At 46.2% G+C, this 20,212-nt stretch overlaps 1 protein-coding gene across 11 annotated transcripts in view; it reads right to left on the reverse strand.

Annotated features, from left to right (window-relative positions):
* Positions 1 to 1,489: 1,489 nt before the first annotated feature.
* The window catches only part of celf2 (cugbp, Elav-like family member 2), a 25,501-nt gene continuing 6,778 nt past the window's right edge, over positions 1,490 to 20,212 (reverse strand). The window contains exons 3-9 of one of the 11 annotated variants that reach the window (XM_056578672.1): positions 17,867 to 18,001; positions 13,745 to 13,807; positions 13,334 to 13,450; positions 9,889 to 10,068; positions 8,705 to 8,848; positions 7,921 to 8,094; positions 1,490 to 5,440 (exon numbers count right to left, since the gene is read on the reverse strand). In XM_056578672.1, coding sequence (XP_056434647.1) covers positions 7,967 to 8,094; positions 8,705 to 8,848; positions 9,889 to 10,068; positions 13,334 to 13,450; positions 13,745 to 13,807; positions 17,867 to 18,001 — 767 coding nt within the window. In that variant the 3' untranslated portion in view covers positions 1,490 to 5,440; positions 7,921 to 7,966. Of the gene's footprint in view, positions 5,441 to 7,920; positions 8,095 to 8,704; positions 8,849 to 9,888; positions 10,087 to 13,321; positions 13,451 to 13,744; positions 13,808 to 17,866; positions 18,002 to 20,212 lie in introns of all 11 variants that reach the window. The other 10 variants (XM_056578671.1, XM_056578675.1, XM_056578680.1 and 7 more) reach the window with 10 other exon arrangements.

Raw genomic sequence — 20,212 nt, forward strand, 5'->3', positions numbered from 1 at the left:
TAAAGGCCACAATGTTACTTGTGTCTCACAGTAATATACATCCACACCATGATGTATATTGACTATGTTGAATGTGGACTGAAGATGGAATCGACTGTTAACTGAGTCAAAGAAACAGAAAACAGAGAGAGAGATAGAAGACGGTGACTGTGAAATAGCAACAAACAACAGACGCGCACCGAAACATACCAACACACACACACAGAGACGAGTATTAGGAAAAATGGTTTAATATAGGGGACAGAAGCAAAAAACTGCATCACACAAGAACATACGTTTACAAAAATAATTCTGACCGCTTTAGCTACACAGTTAAGATCACACAGAAGGACAAGAAGTGAAACCAGAGAAATCTTAAACAGCTAAAAGCAAACCAAAAGAGAGAACAAAATCTTCTTTATTAAACTAATACATTAATCCACTGAAGGTGACTAAATATTTCTATTCCTTCTTTTTCTATAATTGTCTTATCATGTAGACGACACAATACAGAAGTCAAATGAAACTTACCGCGGGTTGTATTGACAAACTTGCTAGAACTATTTATAAACTCTTCTCCAACAAAGAAATAGGACCCAAACTACTCGCCTACTCTCTCTATTTGTGGGGAGAGTAGAGGAGACTAAACCAAAAATAGGCGGAGGGAGATAGAAACAAAAAAACAACACTCAGGTGACAGGAAAGGAAAGTTAATGAAATAAAGCCAAAGATTTTCTAGAAAATCTTGTATATATCAAAAGCCAACGTTCTCGATGCCAGCCAGGAAATCAAACTCGGGGGTCCAGTCAGGATTCAGGCCATATCACCAGGCTACCACACAGCTTTTTTTTCTAAGATTTTTTTTATGTTGCATCCTTTAATCTCCAGTATAAAAAGTTCCACTGGTACAAAATGCATAAGTACAATCAGTTGTAGAAATAGGAAAGCCTGCAATGTTTTGTACTATTTCTTTTTAAATCCCATCCAATGACAGATTCCAGAAGTGTTGTCAAACAAACATACATCACGCTTACAGGATCCACTGAAATGCATTGACTTTGGCTTCTCTCAAGACAACACTTTTTAACTACCGAAATCCTTTTTAGAATCAAAAATGAAACAACGACAAAGAAATAATCCATTAATTCCACAGATGACAAGCTCTTTTACGGCACAGAAAGAGATAAGAACGCACAGACATTTTTTTTTCCTCCGGAAATCCTTGACGTAAGCCATAATGCAAAGTAACAACACATTTTTTTAGTTTCTTTTTTTTTCCTTTCAATTTTTCCATTGTTTGATAAATAGCACTTAAGATAGGCTAATTGAAAAAGAAAAATAGCAGAACGGAGAAGTTAAAACGTGACACGATAGAAAGATTACAACAAGCATCGGCGATGACGGCCCCTGAAGTGTGAAACACTCGACAGCGATTCCTGCAATGGACACAATTGTGCTTAAGACATAAGAACCCCCCGCCCCCCCCCCCCCCCTCCCTCCAACACGGGAAAATAAATAAAGTAAAACACGACAGGTGCTTCAGACTAAACAGCACCGTGTCGCGAACGTCTGGCGGTGTGCAGTGCTGAGATTTGGCAAATTACAGCAAATCGAGTACAGTGACAAGTTGCGTCAAAAAGAAAACGAAGAGAAAGGACGCAAACAGACGCGCGCGACTGTGTGTGTACGTGCGTGCGCGCGCGTGCGTTTACCGAGTCACTTGTTCTGCGTTGTGAGTCGATTTTACTCTTCAAGAAATGCTGTCAACAGCATTGACCCTGTCTCTGTTGCTTTGACGATTGTGCGATAGAAAAAAAACAAGGAGATAAACGATTTGGATGTGGTTGAGGTGAGTCTGATCGGGTGAGGGGCGTGTAAGTGGTCCGTTCAAGTGCAATCGTATATCTCACCGCCCGAAGAATCCCTGACTGGGCCAATCTGAGGGGGTTTTAACACTGCGCGGATTCCAGTGCATTGTGGGACGTCATTTTAAACCATCTCAGACAAGTTATTTACTAATTGATCAGGGGAAAGCCTGGCTGGCTTTCATTTAAGGTAGATATGGCTATGTTCGTGGCACTGCTCTCGCTTTCAGATGCAATTTAGAAAACCTCTCCTGCTGTTTGTTTATTTGTTTGTTTTTTGGCTTTGGACCGTGGGTAATGAAGGCTGGGCTGTGTTCGTTCCTGGCCTAGCCCGATGCAGTTTTTTTTGGAGGTTGGAGACTTGACCCCTTCTCTCCAACCAATAGAGGTTTTGATTTCCCCTGTTGCTATTCCAATAATATGTCTCTCCACACAGTCCCGTCTCTACCATCTCTAATAACCGAAGCAACAGAAATAAATAAATAACACAAGCCCTCTCTAAGCTGCTTTTAATTTTTTTTCCTTGTTCCTCCCCGTTAATGACTATGAGGAAAGTGCCGCCTATTGTTTTCTTCTAGCAGGTGGGGACAAAATGGCGTATGGACACTTAATAACAGCATATAAAGCAACGAGACATGGGTAGACACCACACACAACATCTTTCAATACTGTTACGAAGATCCCTGGTTAAGGCGGGTGGTGAGGTTCTATAGAAAATAGTGCTGCCTTCATGTTTTTCTGTGTTTTTTTGCAGATCGTAAACTAGGCTTTCAGGGAGGGGAACTGTGGTGGTGGAAGGACAGGTGGGTGGGGGGGCAGTTGGACTAGACAATACTGTGTCGTGTAAACTGTCACACACTAATAACATCACGTTTGGGCATCGTTCAACTGGGTTTGGCCCACGGCACCACTGCATTAGAGTAGAGGAAGTGTTACAGTTAAAAACTAATTTCAAGAGTCACCATGTATATATATATACTGTATATATGACAAAGTGGTTGGGGAGGGGGGGGGGTGGGAAGAAACGCAGCTAAAGCAGTCGACTAAATAAAAAGTAAAGACATTGGAGCCTACAAAATGCCCCTCTCTCCATCAAGGCGGTGTGCTTTAGTTGTTTTAGACTGAGGCTTGTTTAATGGTTGTTTCCAGCAATGCAAACGTCTTACCCTGTGCTTACATCATTAAAGCGAACACACACACATATTTCAGGCTGACTCATTCGAGGATGTCGAAAAAAAACCTAGCGAGGCATACCGTGACGACTACCGTTGGAGTGTTTCCGAAAACGGAACAAAAACACGGACAAAGGGGGAGGGCCTGTCCTAAAATAAGGCTTTGTGTGTGACTCGCGGTGGTCCTCTGACGCGTGTGTGTTTTAGAGAGAATCTAAATCTGCTTCCCAATCCGCACGCGTGTGCAAACGAGTGAGCGTGATAGAGGAGTGAAACAGAGTGAGCAGATTGCTGGGAGAGAGAAAGGGAGAGAAAGAGCGAGATTGAGAGAAAGACAAAGACTGCCAAGACTCATTGTAAGGCTTTGAAGAGTTATCAAAAAAAATAAACTGAAAATATTTGTGTATTCGTGTGCAGCTTTTGGTCGTGTGTGAGTTTGTGCACGTACGCAATCCCGATGAGGAACGATAACTGACGAGACTTTCACACTCAGGGGCCCTCAAGCACATCAACAAAGTAAACTGTGAGGTTTGCACGAGAGTGTGTTTGTGTGTTGGTGTTGGCCGTGTGCGTTTATATATGTATATATATTTATATATGACACATGGGCACATTTGTACAACTTTACAAAGAGGAAAAAAAGCAAACGTGACATTTTCAGGCAACAAGACCACAGAATAGCAATTTAACAAACTCTTCTTTTTAAATCTATATTTTAAATATGAGTGATTCATACAAAACACTTAATAAAATACCCATGTTATCAAATAATTTCACAAGAAATACACTGACGCGCTAGGCAGGAAGTACCTTCAGAATTTGGCACTAAGTTCCACTGATCTGTTTTTTTTTTTTCTCTTTATAAGACATTTTGCTGAACAACAAAACACATCTAAATATTTGTTTTTCTCACGGGAGAAATAAAATAATGACATTGATGCTTCACAAGCTGACATATCATATATAGATATATATATAGATATATTTATATTTATATATATTTTTAGGAATTTTATATAGCTAATTAACCAACAAGAATTTTAGCAAATAGGGACTCCTTTAAAAACAAAACGAGAGAAAACGTAAAATAAGGAACAATTCTAGTAATATGAAGGCTTTGTCTATTGTTCAAGTAAATTGTTTTTTTTTGTAGTCTTTAAAAACAGGAGACATTTAAGACTGTTAGACTTGGTGATGAAACGACAACTAAATTGACTTACGAGGAGCACCGACGTTAACATGGGTTATACAGGTATCTAAGATTCATTTTTTTTGTTCTCTATACATTTACACAGTAGAAAATATAGGTCATTTCGTCATGTGCATTTAAACCACGGATTGTCTATCTGTGAGTTAGGTCAGAAAAGGCGACACAAGTAGGTAGCATCTCTCCCCTCCCTCCCCCGTCCCCCAAAACAGGGCGAATGTCTTTTTTTTCTTTTTTTTGTTACCTTTAAACTACTCTAGAAAAAAGTGTTTTTTTATATATAGACTTTGAATGAGAAACCGAGCCACTTCAAATGGCCTTATCAAAAAACTTTACACTGCCTGAAAAATGTAAAAACCATTAGGAGAGTGCTCTGAGAGATAGAGTCCTAAATATTGATCAGTCTCATTTTTTAATTCAAAACAGTTTGGAAGTAGTCTTATTTTTTACCATATAGAAACTGGCGGCAGGCTGCTTCTGACCTCAGGTCGCTATAGTGGTGACAGAAGCAAGACCACTCGCCAGTCCCCCTACCAAACTTTCAAGTTTACTTTAAATAAAGAAGAAACGCAAAAAAAGAGCAGAAAAAAAATGAACTCAAAGAAAAGCAAGAGAAGAAAAAAACAAATGGATCGGTATGAAACTGAATGAAAATATTTTTGCCGTATGTTTTTTTTGTACTAACTTCAAAACTACATTTTTGTTGTTTGTGTCCGTAAAAAATTCTCAGTCTTTTTTTTCTCGTATGAATGCAGCTTTAACTTGTTTTTTTTTCTTCTCCTCCTTCCTTCACATTGATGCATGTTTCCATCCCGACCCCGTCTGACCTATCCTAACCTCTCACGTGAATCCTACTATCCCACGAAAGCCCCGCCCCCCCCACCATACCCTCCCAGGAAATACATCCAAAATGAGGTAACATGCAAAGAAAAAAGAACTCAAACAGAACATCTACAAGGTCAACCTTACAGTTCAAAGTTCAAGATGGTCGGTAGGCGGCGACCAGGATATGATCTGGTGAGCTCAGTAAAAAAACAAGAGAAACAAAAAGACAGTTGAAAAAAAATAAAAACAATTACGGGGGGACGACGATGAACAATTTTCTTTTTTGTTTTTTTGTTTTGTTTTTTGAGTGGTTTTGTGTTGTGTTTTGTTTGTTTTTGGCGCCACGGAGACATGCTAGGCAAACGATGAGCTAACAGGCATGGAGATGGGTTCTAAGGGGAGAAAAACAGGGGAGAGTAGAGAGTTACACACACACAGAGCCAGACTGGAGCACCACACTAAACTACAGCATTAAAATCAGGAGAACAACAACAGCAACAACATCAAATGACAAACAAACAGCAACAGCAACGTTAACAACAGTTCTGGCTAGGTTAATTGGCAATTAGCTTAATATTTTTTGTCTAATTAGTAATAAGACAAAAAAGTTATAATATAATTGTTTACGTTTTAAGGGCTATGCTACACAGAAATAAAGGACAAACACACACGCATACACATTTACAAACACACCCACACACACACACACACACACACACACACACACACACGCACACAAGTTAAATACAGACTTAGTCTCGACCACAACCACTGCGACAGAAAACACTCAGAGCTATTTCCATGGCACCTGCTATACTAAGGAGCAGTGCTGGAAGATGTTACTTGAGATACATTTGTTCATAAATATTTTTTTCCCTTGGAACAAGCAAACAAACAGACAAACAAACAGAAAACTAAACATAAATGCATAACACATTAAAAAATGTAGAAACGAAAATGCACGGAAAGGTAGAGAGAGATGGACAGGTGGAGTCCCACTACTGATGGATGGATGGAATAGAGAGAGAGTGGTTAAGAACGCAAACAGAAACGAGAGAGAGGGAGAGAGGGAAAGAGAGGAAGAGAGAGAGATAATCACAAACAGATGCGATGCACAGACGTGGGTGTGTGTTAGGTGTGTGTGTGTGCGTGATTTGTTAAAGTGTTCGGTGTGTGTGTGTGGGGGGGGGATCTGTGTGTGTTTATGTTTGTTTGTGTATGTGTGTGTGTCTGTGGGGAGGGGAGGGGAGGGGGGGAGGGGGATGAAGGTGGAGTGATCTCTTGTGGACCAAAGGCTATGGTGTTTAACATGGTGCTGCACTCGTACGCTTTGGACAAAACAAAAGAGAATCAGCCACAAAACATCGGAGAACGCAGAGACGCTTCTCCACGACGGGTCTGGTCTAAATGACACTGGATCTTTTTAGGAGTCTGATATCTTAATGATAGGCAATAAATAAATCATTTTTTTATTTAATCTGAGGCAGTAAAAATGCTGTATAAAAATATAACTGCTTTTTTTTTTACAAATGAAATTTACAGGCCTGTGGCTTTCTGTACTTTGAATCATTATTTGTTTTAACTTTCAAGATACATCAAGTATTTTCAGTGACCACCCACCCCCCTTGCCCTGACACATTAACACTTTCTTTTTTTAAATCAATTTAAATGATAGCCTTCATTAAATTGTAAGTGTACTAATCCTTTCAACCAAAAAAACATACTGAAGCTGACCCATAAGATAATTAAATAATGTAGTTTGTTTTTTGTTTCTAATTCTGAGAAGCAAAAATACGTCAATAGACAATATTGTGTTTTTTTTAACGATTAACTTGCTGGATAGTGTCTCTTTTTATTTTTACGACAGGCTCATGTTATCGTAAAACTAGCGAGAAGCTAGCTCGGCTTTAGCGGCAACCATTAGTGGCCACGACCAATACACAGCAGAGGTCAAAGGTCAAATGTGCATATCATTGTACAATGCGCGCAGGAGGAACTCACTACTTCAGGTGTTGCTGCAAGGCCTTAGGCTCAAGAAAAAAAAGGATCATAAAAAAGGAAAAATATGGCTCCTGTGTTGTTTTATACTGTATACTTCCATTTTCACTATTCTAACTATTCTATGTACTAATGTTAACTGTATATTTATATATAGATATATATGAATATATATATATATATATATATATATATATATATATATATATATATATATATATATTTCAATATATATACATAAAAAGCTATTATACAAGTTATAAAAACCTAACCCAAGATAGCTACTGTCTTCCACTGTATTCCATAAAATATACAATGGTGGCAATGGAAGCGTGCGGGTCAAGAAACGAAAATAAACGAAAATCATGAATCGTAATAAATAATAATAAATAAATAATAAGCAAATGGCTCATAGGAACATAGGAAAAAAAGCTTTCGCAAAATAAGGAAAACAAGGCATGTTTGTTTGTGTGTTTGTGTGTGTGTGCTTGTGCGTGTGTGTGTGTGTTTGTCTCCCTTAAGGTGTTTTTCTCATTGGACGTGCCCCCTTCCCCCCCCGGCCCCCATTCTCCGCCCTCCCCCCCTCCCTCCCATGCTAGTTCCTGTCCAGGGCGGTGGCCCGGGGGGAGGTGTTGGTGGTGGTGGTGGTGGGGGGGGGGGGGTTGGCAATGTTGTGGCGAGGGGGGAGCTGGAGAAGGGGGAGGGGTCTGGGAGTTTGGGGGGGGGGGGGGGGGGGGTGCAAGTGGCTGGCAGTAGGTGGTGGAGTTTGTGGTGGAAGGTGGGTTGGACGGAGAGAGAGCGAGGGTGGATTTGGGGGGTGGGGGGGGGGGGGGGGGGGGGGGGGGGGGGGGGGGGGGGGGGGGGAGGGACTTACCCTAGCAGTGCTAACAGGGGGGAGGCGGGGGGGACCGGGGGAGGGATCAGTAGGGCTTGCTGTCGTTCTTGGAGCGCTTCAGCTGCACCTTCAGCCGCTTCATGCCGATCTGGAAGCCGTTCATGGCCTGGATGGCGGCCTGCGCCGACACGGGATTGTCGTAGCTGACGAAGCCTGGAGGGGTTGGGGGTGAAGAGAGTGAGAGACGGATGGGGGAGAGAGAGAGAGAGACAGGTGGGGGTTAAAGAGAGAGAGAGAGAGGGGTGGGGGTAGAGTGAGGGAGGGAAACAGAGGAGGAGGGTGTGGGGGAGAGAGAGAGAGAGAGAGAGAGAGAGAGAGAGAGAGAGAGAGAGAGAGAGAGAGAGAGAGAGAGGGTTGGGGGAGAGAGAATGGGAGAGAGGGAGGGAGGGTGGAGAGAGAGAGAGAGAGAGAGAGTTTTGGGGGAGATAAAGTGGGAGGGAGGGATGGGGGGTTGGGGAGATGGAGAGAAAGAAAAAGAGCATGTGGGAGAGAGAGAGAGAGAGAGAGAGAGAGAGAGAGAGAGAGAGAGAAAGAGTGGAATAGAGAGTGAGAGACAGAGAGAAAGGGAGAGAAAAAGGTGAGGATAAAGTGAGGAGGGGCAGACAAGATGGATAGGAATTGTTAGGTTTGCAGATGGGATATGCGTGCGTTTGTTTTTGTGTGTGTGTGTTTGTGTGGGTTTGCGAGTGCATTTTTGTGTCCGTGCTTGCGTGCGTGTGTGCGTTTGCGTGTGTGCGTGCCTGTGTGTGAATGTGAACCCTACCGAAGCACTTGCTCAGGTTGGTCTGTTTGTCGATGAAGACTTTGGCCGAAACCACGTTCCCGAAAGGCATGAACATCTGCAGGATGTCCTGGTCACCAAACTCCTGGGGGAGGTGGTAGATGAACAGGTTGGCCCCTTCGGGACCTGCAGGAGGAGGAGGAGGAGGAGGAGGAGGAGGAGAAGGATTAGTGAAAGGGGTGGAGGCGGAGGAGTGAAGGGAGCATCAAGAGTAGTTTTTTTTCGGGACCGAACCCTGATCTGGATAGGGACACCAGCGTTTTATTCTTTCTCCGACCAAACCAAACTACTGAATGCTTAACCATTCCTCAATTAAGATGGCAAGTCATTCTTAACCTTTGCTGCCTCTCCATTCTCCATTCTCTCCAGACTAGCGGGTCTTTTCATGGGTGAATGCGGGGGTAAATGCTTGGACCCGACCGCATTCCAGAGGCTGAGCAAGGTTGGGTAATACACTCAATGTTATACACACACTTTCCCACTCCACCCAGACCCCCGTCAACACACCGCCTTCACGATCAACACCGACAAGCCTATACACCATCAGATCCATCACACGCAGCATCAGCACCAACAACATTCTCCCATCATCCCCACCTCCACCCTCCAACACACCCACCACCAGGACTTTCAACACCATCTCCACCCTCACGTCCGTCGCCATCCCTGAAACCACCACCATCACCACGCTCACTCACACCTCCACCTCCACCACCACCAACCCCCACTACCACCTCAATCACCACACCACCACATCCAACACCGCCCATATCCACACCTCAATCACCACTCCACTCTCATTTCTACACCACCAACCCCCACCTCAATAACAACTCCACCACCATCCCCCACCTCAAACACCCCTGCACCACCCTCAACAACACCCCCACCGTCATTTCTCCAACACCCCTACTTCCACCGCCACCACCATCACCCCCACCCCAACCTCCGGCACCATCTCAATCCCCACCACCTCACCCACCCCGCCTGAAAACACCCCCACTATCCTCTCTCCAGCACCACCACCACCACCACCACCACCACAACTTCCACCACTTCCACCCCCCCCCCCCCCCCCCCTTTCCCAAACCTCCAGCACCACCTCAATCCCAGGCCGCTCCAACAACCCCACCCTAACCACGGAGCAACAAGAGCCCCGTACGGACCCTCTTTCTGGCTGCCGGCGGCCCCTTGCTGCTGGAGCAGGGACTGGCTGTAGAGGGTGGGCAGGGCGGCGGCGGCGTACTGCTGGATCCCTGAGTAGGCCTGCGTCAGCGCGTCCATGGTGCCCGCCGTGCCGTTGCTGAGCCCGCCTCCGCCCAGGCCGCCGTTGAGGGCCGCCATACCTGAGAGCATTTGAGTAACTTTACATGAAAAAGCCATTAGCTCGTTAGCTCGTTAGTGCTCTGACAACGCAGCTGCAAGGGGTGCCGTGTTTCACGGGTGAACAGACAAGACGGCACATGGTAGGCATGAATATGCACACATATACACACACTGTAAGCATGTTTACACACACACACACACACGGTATGCATGGGTATGCACACACATACACATACAATGTACGCATGAATATACCCACACTGTACACACATTTATACACTATTAAACTCATAAATGATGTGGGTTGGACGCAATAGGGCCCTACTGTAAACGTCCTCTGTAGTACTATCAGCAGTGCTGTGCCTAGTATGCATTCGTTTGGCAGGCACCTTCCTCCAAAGCCCTTTACAGAGACATATAGAGAATGAGAGACGGGTCATGAAGGAGCTGAGGGCACCGAGAATGGAAATCAAACCCCTAACACCCTGGCCACTAAACCCGACGCCGGCAAACTACAAATAACTACTACCATGTATGAATGTACGGCCTCTGACCTTTACGTCTATGGTGTCCAACACCGCCCACGCCACAGACCATTTGTGTGTGTGTGTGTGTGTGTGTGTGTGTGTGTGTGTGTGTGTGTGTGTGTGTGTGTGTGTGTGTGTGTGCGCGCGTGTGTGTGTGTCTTTGCAGGAAGACGGGTGACCCAGGGGTCTTGTGCTGAACACTACTCACACCAAAAAAAGGAAGAAAAATGTACTAGTACGGGAAGCCATCTCAGCTACTCGTTAGCATGTGTAATGGGATTTAATACCATCGCCTGGGGGATGGGGAGGTGGGGGGGGGGGGGGGTAGATGGATGGTGGTATGGTGGCGAGCTGAGTGGGTGTTCAGCAGGCGTTGTTGGGGGGTGGGGGGGAGGTACTCTAGTGGGGTGTTTGACACCGGGCCTTAGATGCTTCCTGCCTTGGCCGTCAGCGATGGCGGCCCCGGAAATAAATTACTGGCACGTGGCTGTGGACTATAGGTCACTCATTTATTCAGGAATAATTGTACCACTGACCTTTGCAATTCAATTAAGGGCCTGGATGGGCTTAAATGAGGGCGGTGATAAGAGACCACGTGCCTGTGGTGTGTGTGTGTGTGTGTGTGTGTGTGTGTGTGTGTGTGTGTGTGTGTGTGTGTGTGTGTGTGTGTGTGTGTGTGTGTGTGTGTGTAAAAGTTGTGTGCATGTGTCTGTAGAGTGCATGCCTAAGTTTTGTGTTTGTGTGTCAGTCGTGTGCCTGTCCACGTATTGTGTGTGAGTCTTTTTTTATATGTGTGTGTGGGAGGAGACCCATGTCACGTCTGACATACTCTGTACGTGTGTGTGTGTGTGTGTGTGTGTGTGTGTGTGTGTGTGTGTGTGTGTGTGAGCACCACGTTTGACCGCAGACGTGCGTGTGCTTAAAGCGTACATAATGGTGTGCGCCTGTGTCTGTGTGTGTGCCTGTCTACATCGCTCAGAGAACACACGAGTGCAATTGTGTATCTGTCTCTGTGTGCGTGTGTAGGCCCCAGCCTTATACGTACGTCTGTATGTAATGCATGCATGTGTGTGGTTTTACACAGCCGGTACATGCATGACAACTCTGAGCGGAGGAGGAAGAGGAGAGGGAGGGGGGGGGGGAACGCGGGGGAGGAGGAGGGGAGAAAGGTCAGAGGAGAATAATGCTGGAAGGGAGGAATCGCTACAGGATCTCTGCTGTCATAACATCGCTGATGAAGATCCCGCTACTTCCTCCCTGGAGGTCGTGGTCGGGCAGGGCTCGCGGGAGCAGCCAGACCTCCAGACACTATTAAAGACCTGGTTTATGTGCAGGTTATATACATCTATATTATACACACACACTGCACACAGCGGGGCCAGAAAACCTACAGCTAGGATCAAACCACGATTCATCCCTCTTTTTGAGCTGATATTATGTGATGATATTGCAGGTATATCTTTTTTTTTTCTGACACACACGGATCATGAACCGCAAGTAAAACGAGTCGAGGTTGTTTCTGAAAGGGCTATTTTAGCTTTTACTTTTCACAGAAGAAAAAAATAAAACTAGGTTCTAAACCAAGACTCTCCGACTTTCGTTTGTATGTCCTCCTTTTGCACAACGTGACACGGGCGCTCAGTAAATATTTCAGTACGTTCTGAAATAACGTCTCCTTTTCATTCAATACTATTCTTTAGCATTCACATTAACAACATACGGATGAGGTGCACAAACTCACTGAGAGACAACACCGTGACACGAATGGATGAAACACAAGACCCCTTGCAGCAAACTTAACCCAGAGACACTAGGATGAATGGATGAGTGGATGGATTTAATCGCTGATGAATGTAGATGGATGAGTGATGGATAATGGGCAATGGATGGATGGATGAAATGTGAAATGGCTGGATTATGGATGGCTGGATGATGTTTTGTTTATGGTACAAATTCAGAGAGAAGATATGAGTAAACTTCGAATTACCAGCGGCTCAAAATAGACTCCAATTCATATGTGCCAATTCATATGCAAATATCAACAAATGCTTCTTTTCAACGAGTATTCATTTCTTTTGATTCCCAATTTGTTGGTGCACATCATTCGCACACCACATGATTATTGTGGTGTGCGAATCGGTCACTCTGTGATATCTGATGACATTGTTTAATCATGACATTGTTTAACCATGACATGGGGTAATGGTGACGTCATGCGGTGAGACGGCGGGGATGGCGTGGGGCAGGGCTGTAACGCATTTATCTCAAATGAATCCCCAAGATAGTTCTATTGAAAGCATCGTTAGAGCTGTATCGTCCTGTCCATTTATTTACACATATTTACACATTGTACGCACGCAAACACACACACACACACACACACACACACACACACACACACACACACACACACACACACACACACACACACACACACACACAAAATATAATCATTTAAGAAAGACTGTCAAGAAATGACTAATAACTTCATTAAAAAGCAGCTATGGAATAAGGGAATCTCGCTTTCTAAAGGCGAGGCTTCGGAGAGCCGGGGTCGAACCCGGTACCCTACGCCCACCCTAGTCCACTACACCACATTTACATTTACATTTAGGGCATTAAGCATACGCTTTTATCCAAAGCGACTTACAATAACACCACCCTTCCACACAAGCTGACTAACGCTGACTATCGTTACAACCCCCCCTGGGTGAGGGCGGGTGAAGGATGAGGGGTGAATACTCACTATTAACGCTACCTGCTAGTGCATTAATGTTGTTCAGGCCCACCGTGGCTCCAGCCAAGCCCTGTAGGGTCCCCAGCGAGGTGAGGGAGCTCATGGCCCCGGCGTTGGATCCAGCCGTGGTCCCCGCTACTGAACCGGGAGGGAGGGCGAGAGAGGATAAAGGACAAAGGAGAGAGAGAGAGAGAGAGAGAGAGAGAGAGAGAGAGAGAGAGAGAGAGAGAGAGAGAGAGAGAGAGAGAGAGAGAGAAAGAGAAAGAGAAAGAGAAAGAGAAAGAGAGAGAGAGAGAGAGAGGGAGAGAGAGAGAGATGGGTTAGCACTGTTGAAGCGAGCACATCTTGTTCCGTTGACCATTTCTGGTCAAAGAGTTAGAAGAATAGTGTTTTTCTTTTTTTTTGTGTACCCCCTCCCATCCCCTTTAACACCTGTTAATAGATTGGCCTTCCGGGGACTAAGACGTGATCCCCAGTGGACTGCGGAGACGTTCGCTGAAAAGGCCAAACACGGGGACATAATTACGCGGCGATCCTAAGGCTGGGTGCGGCTCTAGTACATGCAAAGACAAGGTAGGGTCGAAACCCATCTGTAACAAATGATGTGACACTTCCAAATATCGGACAATGGAACAATGGTAGTTAAATGCAATGCATATATTTTAACCTGGTGAGGCTTACATTTTTATCAAGTGTATTTGTACTGGTATATCAAAATTAAAAACAGCAAAACAAGTATAAAGCCAATGGATAAGAGTTTGAAATGGGGTGTGTCTTGTTGCCCTTTTGTGCAAAACACATGGATTGAAGACTTGTCTGGAAAGGGTAATAATGCTAACAACGAACACTAAAGTCCACGGAACAGAGAAGACACGCATGCAGGCGGGGCTACAGACACAATCAGCAGTGAGAAGAACAATCACTCACTCTTGCTTCAACTGAAAGCCTAAGCCTCAAATAAAGTGCCAATTTTGGAAACGTAACTTCACACAGAGTGTGTGATGCTATCGTAGCTAGCGTTGTTTTTTAACACAGCCCGTCCATGAACTGGATTTGTTTCACTGGTTGAAATTATGTATTTTGTATTTCACCACCAATTCATGTTAATTGAATCACATCAAGTTTACGGTGGCTGTCTAATCGTCGTCCAATAACAATTTGTTTTTTTTGTGGTACTCAAATCTAGCAAGCTACAAACAAATATCCCCTGTTAAATGTGTCCCATAGGCTACATTACAGAAATTATGGCTGGTAGAATATATTCTTTGTGACACCCAATACTTAAATCAGAAAAAGATAGATGAGATGTTATTTCTAGTTGAAAATATAATTGGCAATTGAAACAGTTTTTCTCAATACCTTTTCTTTTCTTTCTTAATTGTTATGCTTAGACACTGATGACACTAATTACAGCTTTAGCACTGTTGGAAAAAAAAATCTAATTTTGAATGTATGGTGCTGTGAATAATTATTATGTTTTATATATGACACTAAATGACGGACCGGAACGGCAAAACCAACCTATGTGGATTACGACACACAAACACCAAAAAATGGAAGCATTGATAAATACATACACCCACACAAACAAACAGACAAACAAACACACAAACACAATACTGCACTAAGGCGTTGGCGGCATGGGATGTTTGACCAAAATGGCGGCAGAGGGCGGGCTAAAATGCAACATGGCACCCGAAAGTGGTAGCCAAGCTTTTATTTCTAAACACATTTACTTCCTGTAGCCTTTTACCCTTGATTTCCTCTAGCGAGGTGTCAACAACAACGCAGAATACAGAACAGAATCACAACGGAATAGGTTGAAAGGAAGGTGAGACACCGAGTGTGGTATATGCAGCACTTTGTAAAAGAAAAGAGAAGGGAACGAATAAAGCATCAGACTTGCCAGCTTTTCTTCATGCAAAGCTAAATGTGTATTGATCCAACCCTGTTGTGCGAGCCAACGTGGCCCCATTCATGCTTGAACTCATGGGAGTCACAGAGAGCGAGAGAGAGAGAGAGAGAGAGAGAGAGAGAGAGAGAGAGAGAGAGAGAGAGAGAGAGAGAGAGAGAGAGAGAGAGAGATGAATAACCGTATAAATATATAGAGATAGATATAGGCCTTAATCAACAGAGTGTGAGAGAAATAAAGAGAGAGAGAGAGAGAGAGAGAGAGAGAGAGAGAGAGAGAGAGAGAGAGAGAGAGACCGGGAGGAAAAAGCAGGAAAGAGTGAGATAGAAATACAGGGAAAACAAGATAAAAAAAACATAGTACTAGAATGAGGGAGACAGAGAGCAGAACAAAAACAGAGTCCAAAGAGAGAACGCACAGAACAGAAAGGGTGAAAGAGACAGAGCGACATATTGAGGTGCAGAGGAGAAATGTGTGTAGGCCAGGAAAATAAACGGACTTGAGGAATGAAAAGAATGGGACATTGGCACTGACTGCAAAGCGAGCGAGGGAGAGAGAGACAGCCGGGCAGGAGACATCGTCAGCACAAATTTGGACGGAAAGCTTTTCCCGACAGTTTTAACTTTGAATTAGGGGGAGCCTGCTCTCTGAAAGAAGATGGCAAAGCCCTTAGCTTGTTGGGCGAGTCGCAGCGTGATGGGTGTGTGTGAGTCGAGGGGACAGAGCGTAGCTGCACTGGGATGATTTGGCTTTGGTGTGTGTGTGCCTGTGTGTGTCTGTGTGTGCGCACGTGCACTTGGGGTGGGGTGCTTCATGGCAAGTGCATGGATGTGACCCTGTCTGAACTGTGTTTTCCTTCACCCCCCCCCCCCCCCCCCTCCCCACACCCGCGACTGCTAAAGCCCTGACTCCTCCGATCATCACATAGACGGGTGCCACGGCAACAACGGCAAACAGCGCCCGTAGCAGCAGCAACAGCAGCAGTAGCAGCAGCAGTGAGACCATAGACAACGAATACAGCGACACAGAAAAACAATAGAGGCACAACCCCAGCCCTCAACTCCCAACTCAACCTCCACCACCACCACCACCACCAGAGGAGGAGGAGGAGGAGGTGGTGGCGGCGTTGGGGGAGTGTACGTCTTCTTCACTGAGGTTTATCTCTCCAGGGGGACTATTTGACAGTTGAGGACCCCCCTGCCCCCCAAAAGCAAGAAAAAAAAACGGAAGAAAACCAAAGACACCTCACTTCAAAAGACAGCAGTACAAAGATGCATGCCGCACACATCACAGCGCACGTACACACAGAACAAACGCGCACACACGCACATTCTGACGACGAGCTATAGGAGGAAGAAAGAAAAAAAAATGGACAAAAAAATACACGCACGCGACGTGAAACTTCAAAACAGGTCTTGCGGTGTGCAGAGCTCTGACAAGTTGTTGACATGGAGGTGTACACGGACAGACACGAACACGGAGGAACACACACACACACACACACACACACACACACATTCCCTGTCACCATCACAGGCACCCACACACAGAATGCTGGTACCGACACACACACGCACACACACACAGGCGCGCTCACGCAGCATGAGAGAGTGTGCGCCCACACGGTGAGAGAGGAAGTGAGACGCCAACAAGACAGGAAGTGAAGGCAGACTTTAAAGTCAACACTGGGTGGCGGTGGCGTTGGTGGTGGTGGAGGTGGTGGCGGCGGCGGTGGTGGTGGGGTCAAAACCATACTGGTTGAGCATGAGATCTCCATGGCGATGATGAGGCTCCCTGACGATGGTCACCGGGGGAAGGTCGGCGAGAGAGCGAGAGAGAGAGAGAGAGGAGCGAGGGTGACGTCATGAGGGGCAGCGGGTCGGGATGGTGTGGACGCACGCACGCACGCACGCACGCACGCACGCACGCACGCACGCACGCACGCACGCACGCACGCACGCACGCACGCACGCACGCACGCACGCACGCACGCACGCACGCACGCACGCACGCACGCACGCACAGGGCTGTGTCGGGAGGCGGTGGCGGTGGTCGACAACAGAGAGAGGAGGCGGGGTTGGGAGGGGGGCGGGGCGGGAGATGGGGTGGAGGGATGAGAAAAGATAAAACAACGGATGAGGACGGAGCGGTTGGTGGATTTTCGATGACTCTTTCCGGTGAGGATGACCAAGCCAAGCTTTTCCATTATTTTTCTTTGCGCTCTTTTTTTCTGTTTGTTTTTTTTGCGGACGACACCGATGGTGGATGGGGGACGGCGGAATAGGGTGGGGGCAGGGTGGGGCCAGGAGGAGGCGAGTGACTTCAGGAGTGGGTTGGGGGGGATGTGTCCCGGTCATGGTGGTCCTGGTCGCTGGGTACAGCCGCGAAAGCGGAAGGAGGGGGGGCGTGGCCAAGGGAAACTGGGTGGATCCCTCGTTCACCTAACCCCTCCCCCCTCCCCCCTCCCCCACCCCCCACCCCCCTATCTCTCAACCCTACAGCCACCAGTTTCCCCTTCCGTCCATCCTTCCGTCCTTCCTTCCGTCTGTTCGTCCTCCTCTCCTTCCCCCCCCCCTGCCTCCCTCCCTCCCCACACCGGCGCCCGTTGCCGCGGTGATGGCGGCGGTGGTGGTGACGGTTACCTGGGCTGCCCAGCGCCCCCAGGGACGCCACGCTGGAGGAGAGGGGGTTAACGCCGGACGGGGTGGCTGAGCTTTGGGCAGCCGCCGCCGCCGCCGCCAGCGCGGCCAGGTTCTGCAGCTGGAGCGCGCTCATACCTGGGTGAGACAAGAGGCCAGAGAGTGCGCAGGAGGCAGGGGGTCAAAACCTTTCCGGGCGGGTGAGGTGGGGGGTGTGGGGGGGGGGGTGGGGGGTCTGAGGGTTGCTGCTGGGTGGTCGCACCCGAAAGGATGAATCTGAAACAAGGGCTCGCCCTGACCCAAAGAGAGAGAGTCTTAGCTGTCTGTGGCAATCCGAGGCGAGGAGATTTGATTTATATATATATATATAGATCTATCTCTATATATATATATACACACAAAGAACGGTGTGGGTAGGTGAAATAGAGGGGCAGAACCTACGTGTCCTGACGAACACGTAGCAGAACTAGAAGCCTTAGTGTCCCTCTCTCTGTTCGGCATGGTGCCGCTGGGCTTTCACGGTATTCCACCTGTGTCCCATGCTTGCTAATTAGCACGCCGGCATTAGCATATGGGCCCGTACTTAAGCATAATTAGCGACCGCATGCCAATGTCTAAATGGCGGTTAGGTAAAGGCTAGAATAGAAAGAGCTTTTGAAGTGCTACCGCTCAAACCTTCTGCTCGCCGGCCTGGGGGGACCTGCACTCTGCGGGGGGGGGCATGGGACCTAAGCGCTCCGCTGAATGATTCGGTGCTCCACAGCTCTGGCCTAGGTCAGGAGAGCTCAGCACTTGTGGCATTTAATATTTGTTGGCATTTCTATGATTTTCTATGAACTATTATTATTGATATATTCATAAAGCTGCTTTTACTACATTTTTCCCAAAGCGTCTCTTCCTAATTAGGTCGTCAAATGTGTTAAGTATTGTTTTCTGCCAACCACACCACTGGATTGAAAAAGCAGACAATTTAAACATCTCAATTGTGCCGTTAGTGAGTGTTGGAGCAGCTGTGAGGCGCATCTCGTGAATGTGTTGGAAATATTAAAGGGAAGGCAAAGTTTAGAAATGTGGACACACCGTCGATGTAAGGTTATGCGTCGTATATACAGTGTGAATGTATATACACAATACCATGAAATAAAACACACGCACACACGCACACACGCACACACACACACACACAGGTCACACCAACAGGACACAAACAAAGGGGAACAACTCGTTTGAGATACACAGCAAGACTTCCTTCCAGAAGACTCATTTTCAAACACACATTGAGTTCAGTTTCAGGGTAAAAAAAAAGTGGTCCATTGCGGGACGGACCCAGTTCGAAAACATGTCCTCTGGGAACAGATGGGTGGATTTCATGCCGATATTTGTGGCACCGGATTGGTCGATTCTCCGGTGTCCCCAAAATCCACATTCTTCTGTGGAGTGTGGACTGCCAGTTCTAAATGTTCTCTTCTTCTTCCAAGGTTTCTGTGACAATCTGCTGTGACAGAATGTGCGGCTTCTCCATTTCTGTGTGTATTTTTGTGTGTGTGTGTGTGAGTGTGTTTGTGTGTTTGTGTGCGTGCGCCAGTTTGTGTTTACTTGCCAGTGTGTGAAAATGTGTGCGTAGGTGGATTAGTGAATGTGTGTGAATGTCTTGCATCCAGACAGAGTGTGTGAAATCGGACCCAACCTGGCAACCTGAGTCTACTATGTGTGTGTGTGTGTGTGTGTGTGTGTGTGTGTGTGTGTGTGTGTGTCTGTGCGTGTGTGTGTGTGTGCGTGTGTGCGTCTGTGTCTGGCTGGCTATGTGTGCATCTATATCTCAATGTGTCTGTAATCGTATGAAAGTGTGAGTGTGTGTGTATGGGTGCCTGTGTGTTCCGTGTGTATAACAGAAAGTGAAAAATAGAAGGCCTTCTTTATCACATTTTTTAAACTAAATTTCAAGCCAAAACCACTAGGCTCAAAGAATCGCCTGAATTATTCTCAGTACATTTTTGTGATACGTCAAAAGCCAAACACGATTTTCTGCTCGTAAAACAGATATGGATCCTGTGAACATCATTTATTTTGTCACATTCTCTAAATCATCATCATGAACTAAAATCTAATCGCGGACCAACTTCAGGGGCAATCTTTTAAAACATCTAGTTCCCTGGTATGACCCTGGAGGAGAAAACGGAAAATTTGAGAGGGGTCGGAAATGTTGGTTTTGATGTGGATCCACTTAAGTAAACTCACTCAGACACTTTGACGTGATCGAGAGTGTTGGGGTGAAGGGAGAGAGAGAGAGAGAGAGAGAGGACTGTCTGTTTTCCTTTCCCTTTGTGTTGCTAGCAGAGTGTTGTTCAA

Source organism: Gadus chalcogrammus, chromosome 19, assembly GCF_026213295.1.
Source record: "Gadus chalcogrammus isolate NIFS_2021 chromosome 19, NIFS_Gcha_1.0, whole genome shotgun sequence".
Taxonomy (NCBI): Eukaryota; Metazoa; Chordata; class Actinopteri; order Gadiformes; family Gadidae; genus Gadus; species Gadus chalcogrammus.